This window comes from Pogona vitticeps, chromosome 1 (assembly GCF_051106095.1).
Source record: "Pogona vitticeps strain Pit_001003342236 chromosome 1, PviZW2.1, whole genome shotgun sequence".
Classification (NCBI taxonomy): domain Eukaryota; kingdom Metazoa; phylum Chordata; class Lepidosauria; order Squamata; family Agamidae; genus Pogona; species Pogona vitticeps.
In genome coordinates, this window is record NC_135783.1 from 248,014,782 (window position 1) to 248,030,950 (window position 16,169).

The 16,169-nt window shown below is 42.3% G+C and overlaps 2 protein-coding genes across 4 annotated transcripts in view; both read left to right on the top strand.

The window, feature by feature from the left end:
• LOC110078315 (succinate dehydrogenase assembly factor 2, mitochondrial) overlaps positions 1 to 4,360 on the top strand; it is a 7,056-nt gene extending 2,696 nt beyond the window's left edge. The window contains exon 4 of the mRNA XM_072985517.2: positions 3,788 to 4,360. Within this exon, the coding sequence (XP_072841618.2) occupies positions 3,788 to 3,897 (110 nt within the window). The 3' untranslated portion in view covers positions 3,898 to 4,360. The remainder of the gene's footprint in view (positions 1 to 3,787) is intronic.
• A 4,306-nt stretch (positions 4,361 to 8,666) lies between these two features.
• The window catches only part of SAXO4 (stabilizer of axonemal microtubules 4), a 30,638-nt gene continuing 23,135 nt past the window's right edge, over positions 8,667 to 16,169 (top strand). For 2 of the 3 annotated variants that reach the window (XR_012082370.2, XM_020792442.3), the window contains exons 1-2: positions 11,646 to 11,850; positions 13,443 to 13,560. Coding sequence is in view for 2 of the 3 variants with exons in the window: in XM_020792442.3 (XP_020648101.3) it covers positions 11,661 to 11,850; positions 13,443 to 13,560 (308 nt within the window). In the remaining variant the exon portion in view is untranslated. Of the gene's footprint in view, positions 8,796 to 11,645; positions 11,851 to 13,442; positions 13,561 to 16,169 lie in introns of those variants that run through there. The other variant, XM_020792443.3, reaches the window with a different exon arrangement.

The following is a 16,169-nucleotide window of genomic DNA, read 5'->3' on the forward strand; positions in this document are numbered from 1 at the left end:
AGTGGTTGCTTTTCATTCAGTAATGTTACAGTTGACTTTGTTCTGTTTAAAGCTGACTTACTAAAACATTGGGGCTTAAAGTTAGCCATGAACAATTTTTCCCATTGATTTTATTAGATATATTTAAGTATGATGGAAATTGTATCTAATGTTACATATATTTAGAAGAAGTAAAACTCTTTGAATTTGGTGGGACTTGTCTTCTCAATAATAGAAACAGAATTGGTCTGCATAAGTACTGTATCTCTTCTTAGTAATAATTTAGAGTATCGTAATTACTAAAGACCATCCTCTGGACATAAAAATATTTTTCATTTGTTGATGCTTTCTTTTCTTATGGTGTCACATGTGAAGTAACACTTGACAAATAAGCCCTATTCAGATCTTAAGCCTAAAATACATAGAGCTGAAAGGGTGGTGGAATGGAAGGGTAAATGTAAGCTATGTTCCCACGACACTTGGAAGTCATGGAAACCATTGCATCTCCACAGTGAACATCTACATAGGCACTGTAACTGTTTTGAACTGACTGCACTTTGGCAGCCCTTACCAGAGCTACTGAACATGGAAATTCGGTAAGCATATATGCAAGCCTCTGTGTTGATCACACATAGCTTCCGGGTGAGATGAGGGTTGTGATTTAGCAATACAGTGGTGCCCCGCATAGCGAGGTTAATCAATTCTGGATTAACCCTCGCTATGAGGAAACATCGCTAAATGGGATGCAAAATGCCATTGGAACACATTAAACTTAGTTTAATGTGTTCCAGTGGCTTCTATACTCACCGTTAAGCAAAGTTTCCTCATAGCGCTGCCATTTTCGTGCCCTTGGTAAGCGAGGGCAGGGCGTGAAAATGGTTGCGGCGGCCATTTTGGAGCCGACGAACAGCTGATTTCCTGGCCTCGCAATGCGAAGATCGGTAAGCAAAACGCTTACCAATCTTCACAATGCAAGTTTTGGCCATAGAGGCCATTGGTAAGCGATCGCATTAGCGATCTCAAAAAAGAGATCGCTGTGCGATTTTGTCGTTATACGGTGCGCTCCTTAAGCGAGGCACCACTGTACTACCGGGACCCTTTAGTCCTACAGGCTTTCATGCTCGAATATGGCTATAATTTAGTGTTCGCTATATGAAAAAGAATGTTAAGAAAGTATTAACAGATGAGGATAGAGAAACAATAGAGAGAGCAATTACAGAGGAAGAGATAGAAGTTATTATAAATAAGTTAAAGGTAGAGCAGACACCTGACACAGACAGATTAGGCCCAGAGTTTTATAAAACCTTCACGAAAATTGTCCCAGAATTAAAAGATTTATGCAACGCTATATTAAATGGGCTTATTTTTCAAGTGTTACTTCACATGTGACACCGTAAGAAAGAAATGAGGATAGAGAAACAATGGAGAAAACAATTACTGCTCATGAATATTTATGTTGAAATTTGCTTGCACCAATAACAACCTTCTTTCTCCACTCTCAACCGCCTACTCTACTCTCCCTACTTTTCTTTTCCCCCATTTAACCCTGCCCCCACCAACTCCTATTGGTGCAAGCAAATTTCATTATAAATATTCATGAGCAGTAATTGTTTTCTCCATTGTTTCTCTTGAAGTCCAGTCAGTGTCGTTAACTCTCAACTAAACGACATTGACTGGACTTTAATCACTTGTAACAATAAACAATTTCTACTTGGTTCTTAAATGATACATTGCCTGGACCTCTGTCATTAATAGTGAACACAGTTGATTTAATCAACTTGTAGCAGCTGAACGACATGTAGCATGCGCCTTTGCTTGGTGAAATGACCAAAGTCCACATGGGAACATAACAGTGTATATTCCACAAAAAGAAGGAGGGCTTGGACTACCTACTATTAAATTATATTACATTACAAATCAGCTTAGACATGTACCAGATATTATAGTACACAATAGAAATCTAATATGGAGGGAAATGGAAATGTCAGAATACCCCGAGACAATGGAGGGCATCTTTTTAAAAGAAAAAATTGCAGAAAAAATTAAGAGAATAACTAATTCCTTTCTGATTATTATGGTAGAGTGCGGGATAATTATAAATATCTTTTGAGTCCACCTGTTTTATCTTTGCAACAAGTAGTGGACGTCCAGAGTTTCCCAAAAACTCTTAAATTTAAACTTTAAGTATTAATAGAGAAAGGGTTAAATACAATGAAGAGTTGGATGAAAAAGTATCTTTATCTTTAAATACTATAAAGGAAATTTTGGGGGAATATCCTGCTTAAATATACTCCAAATGGAAAGTTGAACGAGAGAGTGGACTAGAAAAGAAGGAAACAAAAGAAGGAACAGTTAGCGTAATTTATAAAATTTTAGTACATTCCAGATTCGAACAAGCGATGTTGAAAAACCAGTAGCAGTAGGACTTTGAGGAAGAGATTAAAAGAGAGGATTCGATCAAGATATAGTCACAAAGAATAATGAAGAATATGTATAAGGGTTAAAGAAAATTGTTATAAGGTAGTATGGAGATGGTACTTTACTCCAGTATGACTGAATATAATAAAAATATACCATCTCAATGTTGGAAATGCAAAAAAAAGGGACTTACCATATTTTTCTGTGTATAAGACACCCCAATGTACACAATTTTCACCCTTGGCGGAGGCAAAGGAACAGCCGCGCTGGGCCGCCCCTCATGGCTGCCCATTGACTGCTGCCGCCGCTGGAGGAAATAATCAGGTGGTGGTAGCAGCAGTCAGTGGGCAGCCACAAGGGGCGGCCCAGCACGGCTGCTCCTCCACCTTCTTCTGCTGCCCAATCACCTCCTCCAGCAACACTGCTGGGGCTCATCTCCAGCTCACATTGCTGCCTTGTCCCCATCTGAAGGGAGCCCACAAGTGCTCCTGGAGGAGGTGATTGGTTGGCGGCAGCAGTCAGTGGGCAGCTGTGAGAGGCAGCCCAGCACGGCTGCTCCTTCGCCTCCATCTCCACCTCCTTCTGTGTATAAGACAACCCTCAATTTTTCCTCTAATGATTTTAGGAAAAAGTGTTGTTTTATACATGGAAAAATATGGTACAGTGGTGCCTCACTAGAAGATGATAATCCGTTCCACTGAAATCGCTGTTTAGTGAAATCATTGTCTAGTGAAAAGCATTTCCCCATTGGAATGCATTGAAACCTGTTTAATGCGTTCCAATGGGGAAGAATCGTCGTTGTCTAGCGAAGATTGGCCATAGGAAAGCCGCTTTGCGAATCGCCGACCAGCTGTTTAAATCGCTAGCTTGCGAAGCTTAGGTCCCAAAAACACCTGTTTTGCAAGCACGGAGGGAGCTGTCAAAATCGTCGTCTAGTGAAAATCGGTTTGCGAAGCAGGGACCAAACATTTTTCAGCGAAATTCCCCCATAGGAACCACTGTTTTGCGAATTGCTATAGCGATCGCAAAAAGTCAATGTCTAGCAAAAAAAACTGTCATGCGGGGTAACTGTCTAGCGAGGCACCACTGTATATGCATATGTGGTGGGCATGTGAAATAAAGAAAGAATGGGCACTGGTTTTTAAGGAAATTAGAAAAATTATTGGATACAATACAGTATTCAGATATCACCAATTATTGCCTTCCTAAATATAATTAAGAATGACCATTGTGTGTAGTCATTATTGAATTTGTATTTTAGGTTTGATTTTTTTAAAATATTAAAAAAATGTTCACTGGCAAAATGGTCTTGGAAGAGTGTATTAGATCTGCAGAGAATCTTCAGGAAGTGGTGCTATACTATTTTCTCTTCCTTTCTTTCTCTCCAAAGAAGCAAAGCCTGCTCCAGAAATCTTTGAGAATGAAGTGATGGAGATGCTTAGAGAGTTTACTAAAAACAGGAAGAGAGAGAAGAGACTGCGACAACCAGATCTGGAGTAGCTTGAAACTTCACGCTGATCCTGTTCGGCTGTCTCCAGACGTCCAGTTTTGGATATGCTTTGATGACTCTATTATCCTCAGTGGTGTTTTACTTTCCTTTGCATTGTTTCATACTTACTCCAACTTTATGAATTCTTTTAGGAGTCATCATTATTCTCCATGTTTTGTTTTTCTGTAATAAAATGTCAGTGCTTCTTCCCGAAGATGAGAATCCCTAAGAAAAGAAATAGTAAGAATTGTATACAATTAAAGGGTTGTGAGGGTTCAGGTCCTGCCTTTGGTACTTCTTCCCCAGACTTGCCCTTTACCCCAGTAAATGTTGGGAAGTTTTTGTAGTTCAGACTTTCAACATTTATTTTGAGAACATCTAAGAAACTGTTAATATCAACTTGAATGTTCCAACTTCTCACAAAAAGGGGTGAGGAACGGATTGGTTACCCAATAAAGAGTCCACAAAGAAATATCCAACTGTTCATGACTCATTTCTGAGTAAATGCCATTAATGCCGTTCCTGGCGGTATTGGCAGCAGGGGCACTCTGGCTTCCTTGTACCCGGGTTTCCCATCTCTCAGCTCCTGGATCACCCATGGTTCAGGTTCCTGCCACTCTCAATCCCAGCCTGTCTCTGCTATTGAGCTGTCTTCCTTCTCTCTCTTTCTATTCTTGCCTTCTCTTTCCTGAGGTGGTTTCCCAACTCTTTTTCATCTCAACAAGAAGGCTTTTGGGGAACCGTCTCTTTTTATTATTATTATTTGTTTTCAATGAGAATAGGAATTGTGATGGGGTGCAGGGGGTGGGGGGGAATAGGTAAGGATCGGGAAGGGGTAAAATTCCAGAGAGCGAAATAGTATTCTTCCATCCACTTTACACAATTATGCTAAAAAGTAAGATCACAAAAAGAAACCATTTAGCAATTTTCCCCAGAGTATCTATAGTTACTAATCTCTTCATTCCCTTGGACCTTCTCCTTCTTTTAACTATATTTTCCAATCCATATTTCAAATCCAATTATAAAATCATTCCCAGTTTTTGAGTCCCTTTTGAAATGACCTTTCATTTAATGCTTCTGTTAGTATATCCATCTCTGCCACTTCCAGTATCTTTTGTATCCACAAGAGATGATACTTCTTTCTTCCAATGTTTCCCATATAGTATCCTCGCTACAGTAATTACATGTATTATCAAATATCTCATTTCTTTATCTACAATTTCAGGCATAGTATTCAATACAAACAGTTTTGGTTTTAATAGTATCACACAAGACATAATTTTTTGTAACCATCTTTCATCTCCTCTCTGCCTCTTCTTTAGGTGCCATGATTTTTTCCCATTTGTGGGTCCACGGGTTTTTAAGCCAAATTCACTCCCACCCGAGGGTAGGATTTTTCCTTTTCTCTCCATCTCAGCTTCTCCAACCTCTACTATCTGCTTCCCTGAGCGCCCTTCCTTATATATCTCCCTTGTTCCTGCCCTTTTCGCCCACTCAGTCACTTTCTCTGCTACTCTACCCGCTTTCTTGAATGGTTTTGTCTCCTTCACTTCTTTTTCTGCCTCTTCCTCTGTCGCACTCTCCACAGCCAGGGCTGTCATTTCACTTTCCATCCCGCTCCTGCCAGGCCATAGTTCAGCAAGTTTCTCTCCCTTCCCTGCTGAGATGGATAGCACCCAGGCAGGGGCAGCCTCGGACTTCCTGGCCATCTCACAGAGACTGGTACAGAAAAAGTGTTTGGTATATAGATAACTAGGGACCACCATGGTGGGAAGGTAACAGCGTTCCGTGTCCGGTTGCACTGGCCACGTGACCACAGAAACTGTCTATGGACAAACGCTGGCTCTATGACTTGGAGACGAGGATGAACACCGCGCCCTAAAGTCGGACATGACTGGACTAAATGTCAAGGGGAACCTTTAGCTTTACAGTATGTTCATTTCACTGGCAGATATTTGTGTTTGGTTGTATCGTGCCCAATTCCAGGATTCCTAGGCAGATCTCAGTATTGTATGATATTAGGAAGATTCCTTTTCAAAGGTGCCCAAACATGAAAATTGTAATAATAACTCATGATCTAATGGCCAAAACCTATTATGCAACTACACATGTGCAACTCAAGGTTGCACCTATGATACGTAGTTGCTCTTGTGCTAAGGCAGATGTGCTATTCCCCAAACACTTGTGCCAGCACATTACACAATTGCAAAGTACAATTCTTTGTCATTGGGTGTAACACCTGGCATACTTACACAAGCATGAACAGGATATTGGCCTGTATCTTCGACACAGAAATATTCTCACAAGTGTCAGCATGTTCTTGTCTGGTGGAGTCACCACCTTTGGACTGCAAAGCACTTCTTATTCTAGAACTGAATTTCTTTTGGTTATGTCTAAAAGCATCTGATATACATTAGAATGGGCTGGATAGATTTAAGTCCTCCTAACCTTCAATGAAAAGGGACGTGGTGGCGCTGCAGGCTAAACCACAGCAGCCTGTGCTGCAGGGTCAGAAGACCAGCAGTCATAAGATCGAATCCACACGACGGAGTGAGTGCCCGTCGCTTGTCCCAGCTCCCGCCAACCTAGCAGTTCGAAAGCATGCAAATGCAAGTAGATAAATAGGGACCACCTCGGTGGGAAGGTAACACCATTCCCTGTCGAAGTCGCACTGGCCATGTGACCACGGAAGATTATCTTCGGACAAAACGCTAGCTCTATGGCTTGAAAACGGGGATGAGCACCGCCCCCTAGAGTCGAACACGACTGGACAAGAATTGTCAAGGGGAACCTTTACCTTTTTTAACCTTCAATGATTGGTTAGAGAACCCTTTAATACTAAGAATTATTATATTCACGAAGGCTTTCACGGCCAGGATCTAATGGTTGTTGTGGGTTTTTCGGGCTCTGGCCGTGTTCTGAAGGTTGTTCTTCCTAACGTTTCACCAGTCTCTGTGGCCGGCATCTTCAGAGGACAGCACTCTGTCCTCTGAAGATGCCCGACCACAGAGACTGGCGAAACGTTAGGAAGAACAACCTTCAGAACACGGCCAAAGAGCCTGAAAAACCCACAACAACCCTAAGAATTATTGTTACTTATACTATAAAGGCAAGTGCTTTTAAAATACCTCATGAAAGCTTCTGGGGGTAATAGTAGTTTCAAGCTATTGTCAAATGTTGACTGTATGAAAATGTGAAATATAGTTTGATTCCCCTAGTAGTGTTTTTCCCCACCCGCTTTTAAAGTATGATGCGAGATGTTAAAGTCATATTTAAATTGCACATTTCTATGTAGCCATTTAATCTTTCAGTGACGCTACCTGGAAATGACCACATGGTGTCATAACTGTTATGAATGCTGTTTGTTATTGAAGAAGGATTTACACAAGCTTTGTTAAAAGCTGATTGCAGTAGGCTTATTTCAGTTATAGTATAGGCTCTGAGTATTCTGTACCAGAGTTTAAATTTCACAAATGCTATTCTAAGTAAAGCCAAATTCTGTAACCTTGGCAACAGTCATGCATCTTAAATAAGTATATTTTCATCTTTGGCAAATACAGTAGAGGAACCTCATCCCACTGGCCAAAATTCTGTTAAGTTGATGCCCACATAAGGGTGATGATATCACTGGAAAGAGGAGATTGCTGGTAATTTAAGAGTCTTTTACAATTCTGGGGCTCACCCAAAATGAGACTGGTTGTGGGTGACCTCAGCAAGCCCTGAGATCAAAGCAGTAACTTTTTAATTACCAGCAATCCGACTGCTGGTAATATGCTGGTGTATTTTACTCAACAGGATTTTGATCACTGAAATCTCATGCCTCTGAATTACAGTAGAATGAACCTCAGCCTCTATTCAACCTCACTTTAGTTTCTGAAATTTCAAAATGATTTCTGTAAACATATTCCAAAACGTGGGTGTAACGGTCACCCTTATTATGCTAAATAATCCATGCATTATTCATGTCATATGCTGATGTGGTTGAGAGGTGGGGCCACCAGAGATGTTAGAAAGGCAGAGTTCAGTCAGAGTTAGGGAGAGAGTTAGAGAGAGAGAGAGAGATGAGAGATGGGAGATCTGAGGTCTGAGGAGTGAATAGTAATCTGTGAGATTTAAATAGAATATTGATGCTTGATGAACCTGAAGTAAACACTTAAGAATTATTAAAGAAACATCTGTAATTAATAAGTCTGTTTTAAGAAAAAGTGAAAACTGAATGGACCTTCATCTTTCCTAAGTAAAGTACGTTGATTTAGTGATCACCTGGTGGCAGTGTGTGAAAAGGTGTTTGGTTTGCCTTCGTGTGCTCTGTGTTTGGAAGACAAACACGGGCCACAAGGGGCAAACGTCACAGTGAGAGACTGTGGTGATTTTTTACATTCCTGTTCATCCACGCCAGATCCTGAAATCCACACTTAAAATACATTGCGCAGATATAGCTGCAGTTGTGTGGAAGGCACTGAACTTTGCACATGTTCCTTTATGCCAGTTCAGTGCATGTCTCAAAGCATGCGTGTTTTGCAAGCAGGCAAAGCAAACAGACCTCTAAATTGTTGTTGACCGTTCAGCTCTGCACACTGCTATCCTAACAAACAAAATCAACCGAGAACCCTTTTAGTTTGAATGCCAGAAATGCATCATTGGTAGGGAAGTGGACAATCCTTTCCTGCAGACCTTGGGAATCCAAACAAGAAGCATCTTGTTAAAGCATCTGTAATCCATCTGGCCTCTGTACTCGAACACAGAAATGTGAATGTGTTGTTGTGTTGCCTCAGCTGGTTGCCGTGTGCTGGTTGCTAGGATACAGGCTGTTATATTGCAGCTCTTTGCATTCCTCCATTGAGTTCGGAACTTCTTTTAAGTGAGTGGTTCCTCATCTCCAGGCATCCGCACGATTCTGCTCGTTAAGGTAAGCTCAGCTGGGATAGGTAAGAGCACGCCATCATCCTGAGATAAAACAGGGTTAGGGTTGGTGCCTGCTGTAGGTTTTGGTGCAAGAGGAGCTTGTTGCCTCACAGACATGTTGGCAGAATTCCCTGGCCCTGCCCTTGTACAAGCCAAGGGCTGCTTCTTCAAGCAGGTGGCAGCTGTTCAACAGGTTTACCAGTTTTGCTCCTCAAAGCCTTTTTGGAAGGAAGTGTCAGGAATGGAACGCAAAACTTTACCCGTGCAAAGCTGCTGCTGGCCTGGATGCCTCCATTCCTGACTAAAGTTAATCTCTCCATGCTCTAGCTGTTGGAAGTGTTAATGCTGAGAAAATGGCAGGCACAGCTGGGTATATTGGTTAGTAATAGTTTATAAAGAATCTGTATGGGTATAGACATATGATGTAATATCCAATTTAGGTCTTACCCACCCTAATAACTCCTATGCATGTGCAGCTATATACATTGAAACTGCTGGGTTCCTAAACGTTATCCACCTAAGTCTGTTACCCACATCTAAGTGTTTTTACACTAGAAAACCCAACCTTTCATCAAAAATATTTGATATATTCTTGTACAAGATAGGGATTGATCCATGTACCTGCAGGCAAAAAAAAATAAAATAAAAAATACAATGGTAAGATCTCATTCGTAACATTTTAAAAACACACTACAAAAATGGCATCTCATGAAAGTGAAAGAGTTACCTACTATCTGGCTTCACTTCTGCCACAGTATAACTGTAATCAATGGGGTCAGCTAATGGCCTAACCCTGCTTATCCATATATGGTACAGTGGTGCCTCGCTTTACGATTGCCCTGCATTACAATGAATCTGCTTTACGACGATCTTTTTGCGATCGCAAAACGATGGTCTAAATGGGGGAATTTTGCTTTGCGATGATCGGGAACCGATTCTTTGCAAAACGACGATTTTCCAACAGCTGATCGGCGGTTTCAAAATGGCCACCAGGTAAATAAAATGGCTCCCCGCTGTGTTTAGGGATGGATTCCTTGCTATATAGGCAGTGAAAATGGCCGCCGTATGGAGGATCTTCGCTGGACGGTGAGTTTTAAGCCCATTGGAACGCATTGAAAGGTTTTCAGTGCATTTCAATGAGCTTTTTATTTTCGCTTTACGATGTTTTCGCTTAACTGTGATTTTCCTGGAACGGATTATCGCTGTTAAGCGAGGCACCACTGTAATGGCCAAATTAGACATTGTAGGAAATAAATATGTAATTACCAAATTTTCCTACCTGCAATGAGATTTCCTCAAGGATGCATGCTTCAGCAATCAAATCCATGCTAACATTCCTGTAAATAGATATCTTCCATCTGTTGAAGGAGCACAAGAGTGACCCACACGCCACATGGTCCCCTAGGCCAGGGATCCAAATGGATTCCTCATCATATCCATACCCTAAAAATATTTATTCAAACTTTATTTTGCATTAAAAAGAAAATCCATGTGCAGGGAAAATCTGGCATGTTTTTAAAAAGGGGCCCCAAAAACCTTGGTGGGCTGCATGCAACACCTGACTATTATTTTTTTTAATGACCACCAGAGAGAGCAAAAGGACTTTTTGAAAAAAAAGTTTAAACAAAACTATTTATTTATTTAGAAAAATTTTACCCTGTCTTTCTCCTTAAAAAGCAACCTTACATTCTTGAAAGGTATTTACAGCTGAAAACAATGAGTATACAACAGTGGTTTACATAATTAAAAGACAATATTTAAAGCTAAGAATAATGAGTACTGTATAAAGAGGCAGCTTACATTATTAAAAACCAATATCAAAGCTAAAACATTAAGTATGCAAATGCTAAAGAGGACAAACAAATACCACTCTGAGAGATGGTAAATACAAGTAGTACTAAAGACCCTGTCAGAGCAGTAATGCATAACAATCCATCTAAAGCAGTGGTCCCCAACCTTGGGCCTCCAGATGTTCTTGGACTTCAACTCCCAGAAATCCTGACTAGCAGAGGTGATGGTGAAGGTTTCTGGGAGCTGTAATCCAAGAACATCTGGAGGCCCAAGGTTGAGGATCACTGATCTAAAGGTTACTCATGTAGCCAGCCATGTGGCCATTCACTCATGTAGCCAGTCACTGAGGGAAAGCTTGCCTGAAGAGAAAGGTATTTGCTTGCTTTCGGAAGGACAACAAAGGTGGGATCAGTCTGGCTTCTTGTGGGAGGGAGTTCCAAAGTCTGGTAGCAGCAACAGAGAAGGTTTGCTCCTTTGTCCCCATCAAATACACTTGTGAAGGTGGTGGGATTGAGAGAAAGGCCTCACCTGATGATCCTAACACATAGGATGGCTCATAGTCGGAGACATGTTCTTTGAGATAGCATGGACCCAGACTGTTTAGGGCTTTAAAGGTTAGAACCAGCACTTTGAACTATACTTAGGAACTGATTGCCAGCCAGCGGAGTGGCTGTAACGGGGGTTATGTGATCCCTGTCACCAGCCTCAGTTAGCAACCTGGCTACCGCATTTTGGACTTACGTATGAAAATCTTTTGGGATTTTGGATCCCTATAGGAGGAAGAGCCCTTCAAGGTTCAGAACTGAGTGTCTGTGTGACCCCCAAAGGTTTGGAGGATACTCACCCTGTTCTAAGATACTAAGTATATTGTTCAGTTTGATTCTAAGTCTGTAAATGAATATAAGTATTTAATTACCTGCCCCCCCTCCTTTTAATTCTGAGCTTTCTATGACATCACTGTGATGTGTATGTGACCTCAGTCTGTTTCTAGGGCGAGATGTACACTCTGTATTAATAGTTGCACCAAGCCAGACCGGCTTCTTTATTCTGATGTTCAGCAGTATCTGTCCTGCCCAGAATGATTAGTGGCCGGTCATCTATAATCTCTGTTTCTCCAGGCAAATCTTACATTAGAACAACTGCCTCTGTATCTTCAGAGAAGATGGGCCGTCTCCCACTAGGAGTTGTTTCTCCCTATGTAAAAACAAGTTCAGGTGGAAGTATGGATCCTATGAAATTTTATTGCACCAGTTATGGCACAGCTTATGGTAAGGACTTTCAGCAGTATGGGAAGGGGTTCGCAGCAAATAATAAAGAATAAGACTTATTACTATGGTGGTCACAATGAGACTAGAAATAATTGTCAGTTGTTCAAAAAAAGAGAGTCAATTTTTGTCTTGTCATGGCCAATGCACCACTTCAGATTTATTTGAGAGTCTGTTTGAGAGGAGCCTCATGGTGTAGTGGGTAAAACTGCAGTACTGCAGTGAAGGTTCTGCTCACAATCTGAGTTCAATTATGGGCTCAGGTAGCCAGCTTGAGGTTGGCTTAATCTTCCATCCTTCTGAAGTCGGTAAATTGAGTATCCCGTTTGTGTTTGGCAATGTGTAGCCTACATAACTAAATGTTAAGCCACTGAGAGAGTGAATTGAGTAGTATATAAGCAGCACACGTTGCTTTGCTTTTAATTTTGTTTCCATACACATGTTGGTGTGGGAGGATTGAAGCTCTGGCTCACAAAGGAAGCACAGGAAATTGTATTGTAGTAAGGCAAACCATGGGTCCATTTTTCTCAGTACAGTACTGTCAAATCTGGCGGTAATGAGTCCTCAGAATTTAAGGCAGAATACTTTTCCAATCTCTTGTTATTTACTGATGGTCTCTCAGTGCTTACTAGGTCGCATCTGGCTTCTGAAAAGAGATGATTGGGGAGGTTTTTAGGGGACCAACCCAATTTGAGATCCGTGGGGCTTTTTTTTTTTTTGGTGAGACTATGGTTGGAGCCCCCAATGTTTGCCGTCTCTGCCCCTCAAAGCTTCCTTTAAATGCCCAGCCTGAAATACCTTGCTTCTTCCCAACACAAAGGTGCAGAAGATCTGTTCCTTGACTTCAGGTACATTCTATTCAAGGATGGTTTTAAAACAGAGACACTCGTTACACTCCTCTTTGGGCTCCCACCATAGCTGAAATGAGAAAAGTGACAAGACAATAAAGTGTTGCTTCTCAAAGCTAAAAGGGAACATGTGAGTCAATCCCATGCGCATTTCACACTGGCTGCACCTTACTGTATCAACACTGTACCAATCCATGACAGAAGTGTAGGCAAGTGTGTGTTGGAGACAAATGTAGTGTAGAGATAATCTCAGACCCAAGCAGCAAATGCTACAGTGACCTTTCTGGAGAAACTTCACAACCAGTCATTTCAGCCAGTTATGCGTCAACTTCATGAAGCGCTAATTCCTTGTGGAAATTCTCATTTTCTCCCAGAACCACCTCCTATAGCAGCTATTCTGCCTTACTCTATCAGTGTCAGTGAAGCATTCTTTATTGACACTTAGTCATCTTCATATCCAGGCCTGTGCCCATTGGCTACTTTAGAGGCAGAGGTGGGACAAAGAGGTTCCCTCCACCAGCATCACGGAGACAAACTTCCGTTTGGTCCTTTCCTCTCAGAAGTGCCTGGATCAGCAGGAATATACCCTGGGTCCCAGTCCACCACTCTAACCACTACATTACATGGATGGTTATGATTATACTGTAACTGCCTTAGCTGCCTTGGTAGAAAATTGCTGTATAAGTAGTAAGTAAAATAAAGAAATAAACAATACAAATCTGCAATGGTCTCCCTTTTGTTTTCCAGGTCGGGAAGGGTTTCGTCCACGGACTGTTTTCCACTCTGGAGCTGGTTACAAATCAAATTACCGCCCAGTGGTTCAATACAAACCAAGCCTAGATAAATTAGACAATCCAGCTGTGGGGTAGGTATCTCTCATTTGAAGACATTTGTTGGTATGGTTCAAAGGGGAGTAATGGCCTCGTGTGCTGGGTCTTTGTACCTTAGAAAACCTCCAGGCCAATAGCAAGCTATCGTTTACTGTAGCCTAATTCATACTTCTGCAAAGCACATCTGCAGGATTTCTGACCAAAAAATTGAAGATTTACTAGATCTGGACTTCAGCATATCAGCAAAGTTCCCCATAACATCCAGATTAACAAGTTAACTAGGTCTGGGTTGGATAGAACAACCATTGGGGGCTGCACAATTTGTTTCAAAATCATACTCAGAGAGTAATTAACAATGGCTCATTCTCAAACTGGGAGGTGGTTGTCACATACAGCACTGATGGTACCTGTCTGTCATGGGTTTGGAGGGAAAGTTCCATCCTATGGGGAGTGGAAGGCGGGACATCAGGGGGGAGGAGCTGTACTGTATATATATTTGGAGCTTGTGTGGAGAAGGGGGAGCTGGAGTCTGTGTGTCAGACTGAGTACAACTGTGTGTCAGTTAGTACATACCTGATAGGTTCAGGTTTCTATTTAGGTAGCCAGAACTGATAGGTTCAGGGTCTGTGCGTTACCTTAAAGGGTTCAGTGGGAACCAAGCTGTTGTATGTGTGTGATTGGGGTTATGCCACGTTACATTATCCTATTTACCTGATTCTTTTATTTACCCTGTTTGTTGTTTCAATAAACCTTGTTCTTTTGTTTAGTAAAATCCATTCCTGGTCTGTGTGACTCCTTACAGGGAATGGTTGGTGGCAGCATAAATACATGGTGGCATACTCCAGTAGGTCTGGGGTTGTCACATTGATTGGTGTCCAGCGTGTGGGATACGACTGGTCCAGTTGTCCAGTGGTCCAGCAAAGCCTTGGCAAGTGTGCCCAGAGCAAGGGGGGTCTAGTCAGGGAAGATCTGAGGGCGCGTAGGTAATCTTCTAGGCTTACCTCACGGGGAGGTAGGCTAGTGGAAGAACGTGCGAACTCAGATTGGGGGGACTAGATTAGGGAGCTCTGAGGCAACCTGTTTTGGCGGGAAAGGGCTGAGGCAAAGCTGCGTGAAGTAACAGTGATCTAGCCTGTCTGCTGTGAGGCCTAGCAGAGGGGGTGGATTCTGCCTGGCAACAGTTGCAAGTTGGTGCTGAAGGAACAGCAGCAGTCTATAGAAGGCTGTTTCTGAGGCAAAAGGAAAAAAAGTCGTCGTTTTATTTTGAGGCTTGACTTTTGAAGGCAGCCTGTTCTGGGGGGGGGGATTATGCCCTTGACTCGAAGCCAGATGGCAGAAATGGGGGAAGTGAGAGAACCACAGGGAGACCAAGGTTCTGAGGAGGAATTTGGCTCAGTGCAGGAAGAGAGCACGGGAGAACTGACCTCAGAACTCAGGAAAATGCTCCTAGCCCAACAGCATGAATTTAGGATGAGACAACTTGAAATGGAAAGGGAAGAGAAACAGGAAAGGGAAAGAGAGAAACAGAGACAATTTGAGATAGAGAGAGAGAGAATGGAAAGAGAAGAAAGATTGGAGAGAGAGAGAATGGCGTTTGAGTTAAGAAAATTGGAACTGATGAATCAGAACAATAATAACAATAGAGATTCTGAGGTGGGCCAATTGTCTAAAACTGACCTGAAGAAATTCCCTGTGTACCACAAGGGAGATTGCCCTGAGATGTTCTTTTCCCTCGTGGAAAGAGCGTTTGTGGACTTCTCAGTAAGGGAAACTGAGAAGATGACCATTATGCGATCTTTGATCAGTGGCAGCCTGGCAGAAGTCTATGCAGAGATGCCAGTGGAACTGCTGAAAGACTTCGCTGAGTTTAAAAAACTGGTGTTTGCCCGACATGGGATAAATGCGGAACAGCTGAGGCAAAGATTCAGGTCACTCACAAAAAAACCAGAGCAGACTTTTACCCAAGTGGGGGCCCAATTGGTGAGGTTGCTAGAGAAATGGCTGTCTCAGGAGGGGACAGAGACCTTCCAGCAGCTCAAAGACCTGATAGCGCTGGAACAATTTTATTCAGTCCTGCATGGGGAACTAAAGTTCCATGTGAGGGAGAGGAAACCTAAATCGGTGGCAGAAGCGGCAGAGATCGCAGATTTTATTTCCCAAATAAGGAAGCCCTTAGGTGCTGAGGGGAAATCTGTGGGTAAGCCCAAAGAAACCTACAGCAGGTACTCTCAGGGACCAGGGAAAAACCAGCAAGGGGGAGGGGCCCATGTTGAAGGGAAGCCCTCAGACATGAAACCACCAAGACCTCAGATTTTGGAGGGAAAACCAAAACCAGATGAGAAAGACTCCAAGTACAGCAGAAAATGTTATTTCTGTCAAGGAAAGGGCCATCTAATCTCAGAGTGTGAGAAATTAAAGCAGCTAAAGGGAAATTTGCCTCATGATTTGAGTGGAACCAAGCCAAAAGCTGTGTTCTGTGTCCAGACAGAGCAAAGCTCCTTGCCACTGAGGGAGCCTGTTGCCATGGCTACTCAATCTGGACCTGTTACATCTGCTGATCAGGCTGAGGAAAATGGTCCTCTTGTGGAGGTCAAGCGCTGCTTACTAGTGAGGACAGATTCGCAATTGTTTGAGACCGCAGGGG